At 37.0% G+C, this 14,603-nt stretch overlaps 1 protein-coding gene across 6 annotated transcripts in view; it reads left to right on the forward strand.

Annotated features, from left to right (window-relative positions):
* PREX2 (phosphatidylinositol-3,4,5-trisphosphate dependent Rac exchange factor 2) overlaps positions 1-14,603 on the forward strand; it is a 337,813-nt gene that overhangs the window by 88,840 nt on the left and 234,370 nt on the right. For all 6 annotated transcript variants that reach the window (XM_032316155.1, XM_032316156.1, XM_032316153.1 and 3 more), the window contains one exon: positions 8,763-8,896. In XM_032316155.1, the coding sequence (XP_032172046.1) occupies positions 8,763-8,896 (134 nt within the window). The remainder of the gene's footprint in view (positions 1-8,762; positions 8,897-14,603) is intronic.

Below are 14,603 nucleotides of genomic sequence, written 5' to 3' on the forward strand. Positions count from 1 at the left end.
CCCTCACAAACTGGAGAAGGTTCAGAAGAGATCTTCAGGGATCTTGCAGACCTTTTCATAGTCCATACTGTGGACATTACTGCTATCAATATTTGGGTGCATGTACCCCTTCAGGTCACTACATTTGTATTGTTAGGGTAAATACCCAGTAGTGAGAGTGCTGGGTCATAGGGTAGCTCTATTTTAAACTTTTTGAGGAACCTCTATACTGTTTTCCAGAGTGGCTGCACTAGCTTGCATTCCCACCAGCAGTGTAGGAGGGTTCCCCTTTCTCCGCATCCTCTCCAACATCTATTGTTTCTTGACTTGTTAATTTTAGCCATTCTCATTGGTATGGGGTGGTATCTTACTGTGGTTTTGATTTGTATGTCCCTGATGCCAAGAGATGTTGAACACTTTTTCATGTGTCTGATGGCCATCTGGATGTCTTATTTGCAGAAATGTCTGTTCATGTCTCCTGCCCATTTCTTGATTGGATTATTTGTTCTTTGGGTGTTGAGTTTGATAAGTTCTTTATAGATTATGGGTACTAGTCCTTTATCAGATATGTCATTTGCAGATATCTTCTCCCATTCTGTCAGTTGTCTTCTGGTTTTGTTGACTGTTTCCTTTGCTGTGCAAAAGGTTTTGATCTTGATGAAATCCCAAGAGTTCATTTTTGCCCTCGCTTGCCTTGCCTTTGGTGATGTTTCTAGGAAGAAGTTGCTGTAGCTGAGGTTGAAGAGGTTTTGCTGCCTGTGTTCTTCTCAAGGATTTTGATGGATTTCTGTCTCACATTGAGGTATTCTATCCATTTTGAGTCTATTTTTTTGGTGTGGTGTAAGAAAATGGTCCAGTTTCATTCTTCTGCATGTGGCTGTCCAATTTTCCCAGCACCATTTGTTGAAGAGACTGTCTTTTTTCCACTGGACATTCTTTCCTGCTTTGTCAAAGATTAGTTGACCATAGAGTTGAGAATCAGTTTCTGGGCTCTCTATTCTGTTCCATTGGCCTATGTGTCTGTTTTTGTGCCAGTCCCATACTGTCTTGATGATTATAGCTTTGTAATAGAGCTTGAAGTCCGGAATTGTGATTTTGTGAACTTTGGTTTTCTTTTCAACATTCCTCTGCCTATTTGGGGGATTTTCTGGTTCCATATAAATTTTAGGATTATTTCTTCCATTTCTTTGGAAAAAAAGGATGGTATTTTGATAGAGATTGCATTAAATGTGTAGATTGCTTTAGGTAGCATAGACATATTCACAAAATTTGTTTTTCCAATCCATGAGCATGGAACACTTTTCCATTTCTTTGTGTCTTCCTCAATTTCTTTCATGAACACATTATAGTTTTCTGAGTACAGATTCCTTGCGTCTTTGGTTAGGTTTATTCCTAGGTGTCTTATGGTTTTAGGTGCAATTGTAAATGGGATTGACTCTTTAATTTCTCTTTCTTCTGTCCTGTTGTTGGTGTATAGAAATGTAACTGATTTCTGTGCACTGATTTTATATCCTGACATTTCACTGAATTCCTGTATGAGTTCTAGCAGTTTTGGAGTGGAGCTTTTTGGGTTTTCCACATAAAGTATCATATCTGCAAAGAGTGATAGTTTGACTTCTTCTTTGCTGATTTGGAAGCCTTTAATTTCTTTTTCTTCTCTGATTATTGAGGTTAGTACTTCTGGTATTATGTTTAATAGCAATGATAATAGTGGACATCCCTGCTGTGTTCTTGATCTTAGAGAAAAAGTTCTCAGTTTTTTCTTGAGAACGGATATTGAGAATGGATATTTGAAGTGAATTTTTCATAGATGGCTTTGATGATATTGAGGTATGTACCCTCTATCCCTACACTGTGAAGAGTTTTGAACAAGAAAGGATGCTGTACTTTGTCAAATGCTTTTTCAGCATCTATTAAGCGTATCATATGGTTCATGTTCTTTCTTTTATTAATGTATCACATTAATTGATTTGCAGATGTTGAACCAACCTTGCAGCCGAAGAATAAATCCCACTTGGTTATGGTGAATAATCCTTTTAATGTACTGTTGGATCCTATTGGCTAGTATTTTGGTGAGATTTTTTGCATCCATGTTCATCAAGGATATTGGTCTGTAATTCTTTTAGATGGGGTCTCTGTCTGGTTTTGAGATCAAGGTAATGCTGGCCTCATAAAATGAGTTTGGAAGTTTTTCTTCCATTTCTATTTTTTGGAACAGTTTCAGGAGAATAGGTGTTAATTCCTCTTTAAATGCTTGGTAGACATCCTTAGAAGCCATCTGGCCCTGGGCTCTTGTTTGTTGGGAGATTTTTTTTTTTTTTTGTAATGACTTCTTCAATCTCCTTACCAATTATGGGTCTGTTCAGGTTTTCTGTTTCTTTCTGGTTTAGTTGTGGTAGTTTATATGTCTTTAGGAATATATCCATTTCTTCCAGATTGTCAAATTTTCTGGTGTATAGTTTCTCAAAATATGTTCTTATAATTGTTTGTATTTCTTTGGTGTAGGTTGCGATCTCTCCTCTTTCATTCATGTTTGTATTTATTCGGGTCCTTTCTCTTTTCTTTTGATAAGTCTGGCCAGGAGTTTATCAGTATTATTAGTTCTTTCAAAGAAACAGCTCCTAGTTTCATTGATTTGTTCTACCTTTTTTTTTTTTTTTTTTTTTTTTTGGTTTCCATTTCATTGATTTCTGCTTTGATCTTTATGATTTCTCTTTTCCTGCTGGGTTTAGGCTTTCTTTGCTGTTCTTTTTCCAGCTCCGTTTAGGCTGTGTCCTTGAGACCTTTCTTGTTTCTTGAGACGGGTTGTATTGCTATATACTCTCCTATCAGTCTCCCTTTGCTGTTTCCCAAAGATTTTGAACAGTTGTGTTTTCATTTTCATGAATTTTTTTTTTAAATTTTTTAATTTCCTGGTTGACCCATTCATTCTTTAGTAGTATGCTCTTTAGCCTCTATGTATTTGAGTTTTTTCCAACTTTCCTCTTATAGTTGAATTCTAGTTTCAAAGCACTGTGGCCTGAAAATATGTCGGGAATGATCCCAATCTTTTGGTATCAGTTGAGACCTGATTTGTGACCCAGGATGTGATGTATTCTGGAGAACGTTCCATGTGTACTAGAGAAGTATGTGTAATCTGTTATTCTGGGATGGAATGTTCTAAATATATCTGTGATGTCCATCTGGTCCAATGTGTCATTTAAAGCTTCATTTCCTTGTTGATCTTTTCCTTAGATGATTTGTCCATTTCAGTGAGGGGGTTGTTAAAGTCCCCCACTATTATTGTATTATTATCAATATGTTTCTTTGATTTTGTTATTAATTGGTTTATATAATTGGCTGCTCCCATGCTAGGGGCATAGATATTTAAAATTGTTAGATCTTCTTGTTGGACAGACCTTGTAAGTATGATATAGTGTCCTTCCTCATCTCTTACTATAGCCTTTGGCTTACAATCTAATATTTTTGATATAGGGATTGCTATGCCAGCTTTCTTTTGACGTCCATTAGCATGGTAACTTGTTTTACACCCCCTGACTTTAAATCTCGAGGTGTCTTTAGGTCTCAAATGAGTTTCTTGCAGTCAGCATATCGATGGGTCTTTTCTTTCTTCTTCTTTTTTAAAAAAATCCATTTTGATACCCTGTGTCTTTTGATTGGGGCATTTAGCCTACTTACATTCAGAGTAACTATTGAAAGCTATGCATTTTTGTGCCTTTGTATTGCCTGTAAGGTGACTGTTACTGTATATTGTCTTTGTTCCTTTCTGGTCTGTTACTTTTAGGTTCTGTCTTTGATTAGAGGACCCCTTTCAATATTTCCTGTAGGAAATTTGGTGTTTGCAAATTCTTTTAGTCTTTGTCCTGGAATCTTTTTATCTTTCCTCCTATTTTTAATGACAGCCTAGCTGGATATAGTATTCTTGGTTGCATATTTTTCTCATTTAGTGCTCTGATTATATCATGCCAGTCCTTTTGGCCTGGCAGATCTCTGTAGATAGGTCTGCTGCCAGTCTAATATTTTTACTGTTATAGTTTACAGACCTCTTATCCTGGGATGCTTTCAGGATTTTCTGTTTGTCACTGGGACTTGTAAGTTTTACTATTCGATGACAGGATGTGAACCTATTTTTCTTGATTTTGAGTGGGGTTCTCTGTGCTTCCTGGATTTTGATGCTTGTTCCCTTTGCCCAATTAGGGAAATTCTCTGCTATAATTTGTTCCAATATACCTTCTGCTTCTCTCTTTCTTTCTTCTTCTGGGATCCCAACTATCCTAATATTATTTCATCTTATGGTATCATTTATCTCACAAATTCTGCCCTCGTGGTTCAGTAGTTGTTTGTCTTTTTCTCAGCTTCTTTATTCTCCATCATTTGGTCTTCTATATCACCAACTCTCTCTTCTGCCTCATTTATCCTAGAAGTAAGAGCCTCCATTTTTTTTTAATTTCACCTCATTAATAGCTTTTTTGATTTCAGCTTCGTTCTTTTATTCCTCCAGAAAGGGATTTTATTTCTCCAGAAAGGGATTCTCTTGGGTCTTCCATGCTTTTTTCAAGCCAAACTAGCACCTTGATAATCATCATTCTGAACTGTAGTTCTGAGGTATTACTAATGTCTGCATTGATTAGGTCCCTAGGCACCAGTACTGCCTCTTGTTTTTGTTTTGTTTTGTTTGTTTTATTTTATTTTTGTTGTTGTTGTTTTTTGTGGTGAGTTTTTTCACCTTGTCGTTTTATCCAGATAAAAAAGATGAATGAGAGAACAAAATACTACAAGGGTGGCAATGACCCCAGAAAATTATATACTAACAAAGTCTGGAGAGACCTGAAACTGGGAGGAAAACAAAGGAGGAAAAAAGAAAAATATATACATATTAGACTGGTGAATAGAACAGACAAAATAAGAGTAAACATCATGAAGGGATGGAATATGACTGTGAAGATGAAAATTAAAAAAGATTCTAAAAAAGGAATTGATAAGATAAGTTCTTTGAAAAAGGAGAGAAAAAAAGAGGAAAGAATGTGATCAGGCTGGAAACTAGAACAAAGATATGTGCTAGATTTAGGGTATATTTTGATCTATTAGAAGAATCTGTGTCCCAAAATTTTAAAGAAATAAAATCTGTATGTATGCAAAAAATAAAGTTAAATACAATGAAGGGATAGAATATGACTATAACAATGAAAATTTAAGAAGATTTTTAAAAAGATATTGATAAGATAAAATAGTTAAAATGATAAAATAAGAGAGAGGGCAAATTTTTAAAAATAGAATAAGAAAAAATAAAATTAAAAAAAAAAAAACTAACTTTCCAAGACTAAAGAATTAGTCTTTTTAGTCATGAATTCTATGTGTTGCTTTCCCCTAGCTCTGGAGTTCTGCAGTTTTCATTGAATAGTATACTTGTTTTGGGCTAGATGTTCTTGCTAATCTCCTGGGGGAGGGGCCTATTGCAGTGATTCTCAAATGTCTTTGAGTGAGGTGGAATTGCACCACCCTTGCCAGGGCCCAGGCTAAGTCATCTGCTCATGTTTGCTTTCGGGAGCTTTTGTTCCCTGAACACTTTCTGTATAGCTTTGGAGGACCAGAATGAAGATGGTGGCCTCTCAATCTCTGGCCCAGGAGGAACTGAGAGCTTGGGGGCTCTACTGCTCAGTGCACCATCAGAGAAAAGCAGTTAATACCTCTGTCTCCCTGGTCTCTGGTTGCACTCCAAGCTCACCCATCCTGTCACTCCCATTTGGAGTCTCCAAACCCAGCTGATTCCAGCTCTGTGCTCCTACGCAACTCCTCTTGGAAGAGGAAGTGGGGGTTCTCCCCTGATCTGCTCCTTGTGGGGTTCCTGCTGGGAGAGTAGTGGCCCGCCCATGCCTCGGATCATGGTGCAAGGTAAACCCGAGCTTAGTTCTCCCTCCTTGGCTCTGTCTCTGCAGCTGGCTTCCCTGCTCTGTACCTGGGAGCTTTGCCACAGTCAGACACCCGTGGTCTTTTTTTGACCCTGTGGGTCCTGAAACCATACTATCCCCATGAGTGATTACTTCCCCGCCCCCCCGCTTGCCTCTACAGTGACATCCCTCAGTGGAGTAGATGTCTTAAAGTTCCTTTTTTTGTGTCTGCTGCTCTTTCTCTTGCTGGGAGCTGGCCCTTGCCCCACAGTCTGTCTTCCCATATGTTGCCTTGGATTCACTTCTCTGCACGTTCTACCTTCTGGAAAGTGGTCTATTTTCTCTTCTTAGAATTACTGGTCTTTTTCTCTTTGATTTCCTGTTGAGTTTGTAGGCGTTCAGAATGGTTTAATAACTATCTAGCTGAACTCCTGGGACCCGATGATATTTAAGTCTTTTACTCCTCCCCCATCTTGCTCTGCCCTTGCAGCTACCGTTTAATTAGATAACAACTTAGCTTCTTTGCTTTACTTTTTTGGGCTACCATGAGAAATAATCTAAGGTGAAGTATTTTGTACCTTTTGTAAAATTGTTATCAATAAAACCACTTTCATAACTTTGTATATGTCCTTGTGCAAGAATCAATGTGATGTTTCCTTATTTCCATTTTTTTTTAAGATTTATTTATTTATTTATTTGACAGAGAGAGAGATCACAGTAGGAGAGAGGAAGGGAAGAGATCACAGAGAGAGAGGAAGGGAAGCAGGCCCCCTGCCGAGCAGAGAGCCCGATGTGGGACTCGATCCCAGGACCCTGAGATCATGACCTGAGCTGAAGGTAGCGGCTTAACCCACTGAGCCACCCAGGCGCCCTCCTTATTTCCATTTTTATTAGTATTCTATCATAGTTTTTTTCTGAGGTAAGGATAGTACTTAAGTAAGAAATCATTGCCACTGAAATTGGGATTTATATTCATATTTGATGACAGTTTTTACTTAATTATTACATGAGGAAGGATATGAAATTATATAAATTTTTGATAGATCTCTAGTTATATGTCCACCTTTATGATGAAAGACAAAGAAAAGGGAAATGTCTTAAATCTAAAATATTTTGTAACAGATGGTCACCAGAGGGGAGTTGAGTCGGGGGAAGGGTGAAAGAGGTGAGGGGGATTAAGAATACACTTCTTGTGATGAGCACTAAATAAAGTATGGACTTGCTGAGTCACTATATTATACACCTGAAACTAGTATAACACTGTATGTTAACTCTCATGGAAATAAAATTTAAAAAAATTAAATTAAACATAAAAACAAAAAATAAAATATGTGTGGAGGGATGCCTGGGTGCCTCAGTCAGTTAAGCACCTGCCCTTGGCTCAGATCATGATTCTGGGGTCTTGGGACTGAGCCTCCTTCTTTCTCTGCCTGTTTGTGCTCTCTCTGTTTCTCTCTCTCTGACAAATAAATAAATAAAATCTTTAAAAAAATAAAGTTAGTAAAAAATAAATAAATAAAATGTGTTTGTAATGCAGATGCTCAATACAACCATGTTCTCCTAACTTCCCAATTGGGGTGTTTCTTACTGACATGTATGAGTTATCACTAATTTAAATTTTTATAATCAGAGAAACTGTACCAATTATTTCTGTGGAAATATGAAATTTACAATTCATGATCTGATTTTTAAATATCAAAAACAAAAATAAAAGCATTGAGTTGAAAAAGAATCAGAAATTTATCCCTAGATTTAAAGAGACCAGACATATTGAGAACAGAGCATGCTTATCAGCTATCTACTGAAAACTTTTTTTTGTTGTTTTTTTGTTTTGTCTCACTCAGTGCATTAGTTTGATAGTTTAGGATGTAGAAACAAATACACTGCCACATTTATAATGGCTCAAAGGACAGACTTTTGATCAGCTCACACAACAATCTAATGCTTGTGCTCTGCTTCATTGGGCAGCTTTCGTCTGTTCATGATTCAGGCTCTTTTCATCTGTGGCTCCTCTCAGTGGTTAGTTCTTATGTTAAGACTTAGTTTTGTCACTAGTCATCTGACCTTAGCATGCACTCAGTGAATGCTTATTTAAGGAATGAGTGTGCCTATGCTAACTTTTGACTTCTGTTAAAGCTCTATGGAAGGTTGCCCTCTTTATTTTTATTTTTATTTTTTTTAAAGATTTTATTTATTAATCTGACAGAGAGATATCACAAGTAGATGGAGAGGCAGCCAGAGAGAGAGAGAGAGGGAAGCAGGCTCTCCGCTGAGCAGAGAGCCCGATGCGGGACTCGATCCCAGGACTCTGAGATCATGACCTGAGCCGAAGGCAGCGGCTTAACCCACTGAGCCACCCAGGCGCCCAGGTTGCCCTCTTTAAATAGTTTTTTTTTCCTTTAATTTCTTCTTTTTTCTTCCCTCCGTCCAAGGAGTGGATAAATGAGTTGAAACCCATTGAAAAGTTAGAGAATTTCATGTACTTTGTGATATATCCATGGAACTCTTTGCCCATACCAAGGGAAGAAAGGAGGGGGAGAGGAGTGCTAGACACATGAATTTTACACATCAGTTTGAAATCATCTCCTTGCAAAAGAGCATAGGTAACGTGGTATCATCCATGCTTATATATGCCTACATGTGTAAGAAAGCTAAAAGAAGACCCAGAGTCTCCTAACCACAGTTGTAACTGCTGAGACTGATGAGGAGGAGTCTGTGAGGAAAAGAGACCTCCATCCAGTGTATAAATATTTATGGTGTACCAACTTTTATCCTGTCCATATATTGTATCTTGAAATAAAAACAGACTTTTAATGAGAAAAAGAATTACACACAAAAGTTTCTGTTAAGTAATCAGACATTGTCTCTCTCTCTCTTTTTCTTTTTTTAACCTAGGGATCCAGTATCACCGACACCTGCACTGAGATGCTAATGTGTGGCGTCTTGCTGAAAATTTCTTCTGGAAATATTCAAGAACGGGTGTTTTTTCTTTTTGATAATCTTCTGGTGTATTGCAAAAGGAAACACAGGTAAGGTGATAAAAAGGTACTACTTCAGAAATAACTTATTAACCTTGGAAAATATTTTTTAAGAAAAAAGAAATTATTTATCAATCTCACAGTTTCAGCCTTTTCCTTTGTGTTCCTGGAAACTCAGGATCTCCTCGGTAAAATTCACATACTCTTAGCCTATTTTCTGATTCTTCTCATTACCTTCTTGTAAAACCTGGCTGAAATGTGACTATTATTCAATAACACTACCTTCCCAGGAAGCTTTTGGAGGAAAAATAAATATTTCTGTTGCTAATCCACATGCCTCAGGCTCTGTAGGAAAGGTGAATATGTCTTCCGTGTTTCCCAGTGCTGTTTCCCAGTCATTTCCTCCCCTTCCTTGGAAATATTTTCCTTAACTGCCCCATCTAGTATAGCCTCCCGGCAATTTTATATAAATAGCTAGAAAATTCTTGCTAATATTTTCTTCATTCTTTGTTGCCACCTTTGCTGGATTAGACTGTAAAGTCCATGAGAATATTGGTCTTGCTGCTTATTCTGTGCTATTCCCCAGAGACTGGATCTGCCATGTAATAGACACTCAAGAGGTATTTGTTGAATAGTGAATAAATGAATGAATAAGTGAATGAATGAAACCCAAGCAAGTTCCTGGTATAGCTTAGTTATCATTAGTTTAAGTAATTTAATGTAGCAGTGTTATTGATGTATGTAATTTTTTTAAAGTAGGGATATAATTTTTTCTTCAGGAGGTACTTAGAGGATGTTTCCTTGAACTCCTGGTGAAACGTTGTACAGATTGTTTAAGCAAAATAATAAAGCTGAATTTAATTGGGAAATTTCCTTTGCCTTTATATACTTCTTCCTAACCATATCTAGGATACATTATTTTCAGTGAAAAGGTACTAAAAGGTTTCATGAAATTTAAAGGTAAAACAGATGGGTTGAGGATGCAGGGTTTATACGAGTGTTTATTCTAGAAATGAGGTTCAGAAATGAGGACAATGTAACCAAAGATTTTTAGTAGCATGAGAATGAGAAACTCAAAAACTGACTGATTTCTGAGGCAAGATTAAGGGAACATCATTCTTCATCTCTTGAAATGGGATTTCCTAAGTCAATAAACAAGATGTCAAGAGCAAGTTCTCTGATTTGGCAGCTATGTTGATGACATGGGAGTTCTGCCTCTTAGATTATAGTATCAGAATGCCCTAGCAGGAGACATTAGTGCAAAAATACAGTGATGCTGAGAAAGCATAGAACTACTCATGTGTCTTGCTGAAAGGGAACAGGTTAGGGTTAAAGTCAAAAGATAGTTAAGGGGTGCCTGGGTGGTGCAGTTGGTTAAGTGTCTGACTCTTGGTTTTGACTCAGGTTATGATCTCAGGTTTGTGAGATTGACCCCCATATCAAGCTCTGCACTCAAATTGAGTTTCTCTCTCTCTCACTTTGCCCTTTCCCAATCTCACACATGCTCTCTCTCTTTAAATAAAGAAAGAAATAATAAATCTTTCAGAAAAAGATAGTTGTTGTTAATCCCTGCCTTAATGAGCTTTTTTTTTTTGAAAAAAAAAGATGTTTTACCACATATGAAAATGAATTCTTTTTTTTTTTTTTTTTTTTTTTACTATGCTCTTCTAAACTCTCTGTGTTTTGCAGCAAGATTGGGATTCATAGAAATAGGTTTTAAGAAGATGTAGAAAAGGCTGTTAATTTTACTTGTATATAACTCATTAAAAAATTATAATGTGCTTCAAGTTGTTTAGGTACAATTTTTTTCCAGCTTTATTGAGGACTAGTTGACAAATAACATAGTAATATATTTTAATTGTACAACATGATGATTTGATATACATCATGAAAGGATTTTGCCCATGAAGTCAATTAACACATCCACCTAGGTGCAGTTATTAAAGGCATCCATTTGAGAATGAGATCTTTTTTTTTAAATTACAACTGATCTCATACTTATTTATATATATATGCCTGCCTTCAAGTGCAAAGCTTTTGCAAAATTAGCCATGTACAATGATGATATGATTTATGGTCTTACGACTTTCCTTGTTAAATTGGTAAACAACAGAAAAGATTTTGTAAAATTAAAATCCTGAAGGGTTTTTTTTTTTTTTAAGACTTATTTATTTATTTTGAGAGAGAGAGAGAGTGAGCAGCAGGAGGGGGAAAGGGAGAAGGAGAGAAGCAGACTCCCTGTTGAAGTGCAGAGCCTGACATGGGGCTTAGTCCCAGGACCCTGAGATCATGACCTGAGCCAACATCAAGAGTTGGACGCCAACTGACTGAACCATCCAGGTGCCCCTACAATCCTAGTTTTTGAACAAATATCCTTAATGGGTATATAATGTGGACAAAATACATAGTGACTATAAATGGAAATACTGCATAAATGTTATTGTCTATTCCCTTCCTGAATTGAAATAGGAAGAATATACCATCAAGTCCCTTCATTTTAGTTTACTTCATCCCCTTAACCAAGTACTATTGAAGCTCTAAAGATTGTTTAGTGAGTGTGAGTAAACTGAACCTTTTCCAGATTTCCAAAGTATTTTAATTGCAAAATTTGGGGACTTGATGAATTGAATCTTAGAGTTACATTCACAAAAGCCAAGAGTGCTGATTAGGAATCTCAGCTCTGGAATTTACTAATGTTATTAATCTCAGGAGAAACTAGTATTTAAAAAAATAATATGTTGTATAATAGTTAATACATAAAGCATAATATGGCTTAGTTTGGTTTGTTAATGAGCTCTTTAAGTATTATAATGTATTTTGTTTTCTGCACTTTATATTTTGTATACAATATAGTTTGTAGATTATTTATCCATATGTAAAGGAATAGTTTATTCATTTAACTCTTGCTTAATAGTCCATTGGTTGAATATTATCACAATTAAATTGATAACAACTTAATTATTCACTCTCCTATCAGTGGACTTTAGGTTTTTGTTTATTTGTTTGTTTTAATTTTACTGCCGTTATGAAGATTCCTGCAACGTGTATCTGATGACCACTAAAATAATTAATTAGGAGGGAAATCAGGAAATTGGGATAACAAATATTCTACATTAAAACATAGAGCAAGAGAGCTATAGACCAATATCCTTGATGAACACAGATGCGAAAATACTCAACAAAATACTAGCCAATAGGATTCAACAGTACATTAAAAAGATTATTCACCACGACCAAGTGGGATTTATTCCAGGGCTGCAAGGTTGGTTCAACATCCGCAAATCAGTCAATGTGATACAACACATCAATAAAAGAAAGAACAAGAACCATATGATACTCTCAATAGATGCTGAAAAAGCATTTGACAAAGTACAGCATCCCTTCCTGATCAAAACTCTTCAAAGTGTAGGGATAGAGGGCACATACCTCAATATCATCAAAGCCATCTATGAAAAACCCACCGCAAATATCATTCTCAATGGAGAAAAACTGAAAGCTTTTCCGCTAAGGTCAGGAACACGGCAGGGATGTCCATTATCACCACTGCTAGTCAACATAGTACTAGAGGTCCTAGCCTCAGCAATCAGACAACAAAAGGAAATTAAAGGCATCCAAATCGGCAAAGAAGAAGTCAAATTATCACTCTTCGCAGATGATATGATACTATATGTGGAAAACCCAAAAGATTCCACTCCAAAACTGCTAGAACTTATATAGGAATTCAGTAAAGTGTCAGGATATAAAATCAATGCACAGAAATCAGTTGCATTTCTCTACACCAACAGCAAGACAGAAGAAAGAGAAATTAAGGAGTCAATCCCATTTACAATTGCACCCAAAACCATAAGATACCTAGGAATAAACCTAACCAAAGAGGCACAGAATCTATACTCAGAAAACTATAAAGTACTCATGAAAGAAATTGAGGAAGACACAAAGAAATGGAAAAATGTTCCATGCTCCTGGATTGGAAGAATAAATATTGTGAAAATGTCTATGCTACCTAAAGCAATCTACACATTTAATGCAATTCCTATCAAAGTACCATCCATCTTTTTCAAAGAAATGGAACAAATCATTCTAAAATTTATATGGAACCAGAAAAGACCTCAAATAGCCAAAGGGATATTGAAAGAGAAAGCCAACGTTGGTGGCATCACAATTCCGGACTTCAAGCTCTATTACAAAGCTGTCATCATCAAGACAGCATGGTACTGGCACAAAAACAGACACATAGATCAATGGAACAGAATAGAGAGCCCAGAAATAGACCCTCAACTCTATGGTCAACTAATCTTCGACAAAGCAGGAAAGAATGTCCAATGGAAAAAAGACAGCCTCTTCAATAAATGGTGCTGGGAAAATTGGACAGCCACATGCAGAAAAATGAAATTGGACCATTTCCTTACACAACACACAAAAATAGACTCAAAATGGATGAAGGACCTCAATGTGCGAAAGGAATCCATCAAAATCCTTGAGGAGAACACAGGCAGCAACCTCTTCGACCTCAGCCGCAGCAACATCTTCCTAGGAACAACGCCAAAGGCAAGGGAAGGAAGGGCAAAAATGAACTATTGGGATTTCATCAAGATCAAAAGCTTTCGCACAGCAAAGGAAACAGTTAACAAAATCAAAAGACAACTGACAGAATGGGAGAAGATATTTGCAAACGACATATCAGATAAAGGACTAGTGTCCAGAATCTATAAAGAACTTAGCAAACTCAACACCCGAAGAACAAAGAATCCAATCAACAAATGGGCAGAGGACATGAACAGACATTTCTGCAAAGAAGACATCCAGATGGCCAACAGACACATGAAAAAGTGCTCCATATCACTCGGCATCAGGGAAATACAAATCAAAACCACAATGAGATATCACCTCACACCAGTCAGAATGGCTAAAATCAACAAGTCAGGAAATGGCAGATGCTGGCGAGGATGCGGAGAAAGGGGAACCCTCCTACACTGTTGGTGGGAATGCAAGCTGGTGCAGCCACTCTGGAAAACGGCATGGAGGTTCCTCAAAATGTTGAAAATAGAACTGCCCTATGACCCAGCAATTGCACTATTGGGCATTTACCCTAAAGATACAAACGTAGTGATCCAAAGGGGCACGTGCACCCGAATGTTTATAGCAGCAATGTCCACAATAGCCAAACTATGGAAAGAACCTAGATGTCCATCAACAGATGAATGGATAAAGAAGAGGTGGTATATATACACAATGGAATATTATGCAGCCATCAAAAGAAATGAAATCTTGCCATTTGCGACAACATGGATGGAACTAGAGCGTATCATGCTTAGTGAAATAAGTCAATCAGAGAAAGACAACTATCATATGATATCCCTAATATGAGGAAGTGGTGATGCAACATGGGGGCTTAAGTGGGTAGGAGAAGAATCAATGAAACAAGATGGGATTGGGAGGGAGACAAACCATAAGTCACTCTTAATCTCACAAAACAAACTGAGGGTTGCTGGGGGGAGGGGGTTTGGGAGAAGGGGGTGGGATTATGGACATTGGGGAGGGTATGTGCTTTGGTGAGTGCTGTGAAGTGTGTAAACCTGGTGATTCACAGACCTGTACCCCTGGGGATAAAAACATATGTTTATAAAAAATAAAAAATTAAAAAAAAAAACATAGAGCAAAATTATTTTCAAAGAAGAAGCTTTTTAGTTGATATACTTTAATAGAACCACCTTCTGAAGGGACTGAAGATCTCTCTTTTTAAGCCAAGTGTTAACAA

Source organism: Mustela erminea, chromosome 16 (assembly GCF_009829155.1).
Source record: "Mustela erminea isolate mMusErm1 chromosome 16, mMusErm1.Pri, whole genome shotgun sequence".
Classification (NCBI taxonomy): Eukaryota; Metazoa; Chordata; class Mammalia; order Carnivora; family Mustelidae; genus Mustela; species Mustela erminea.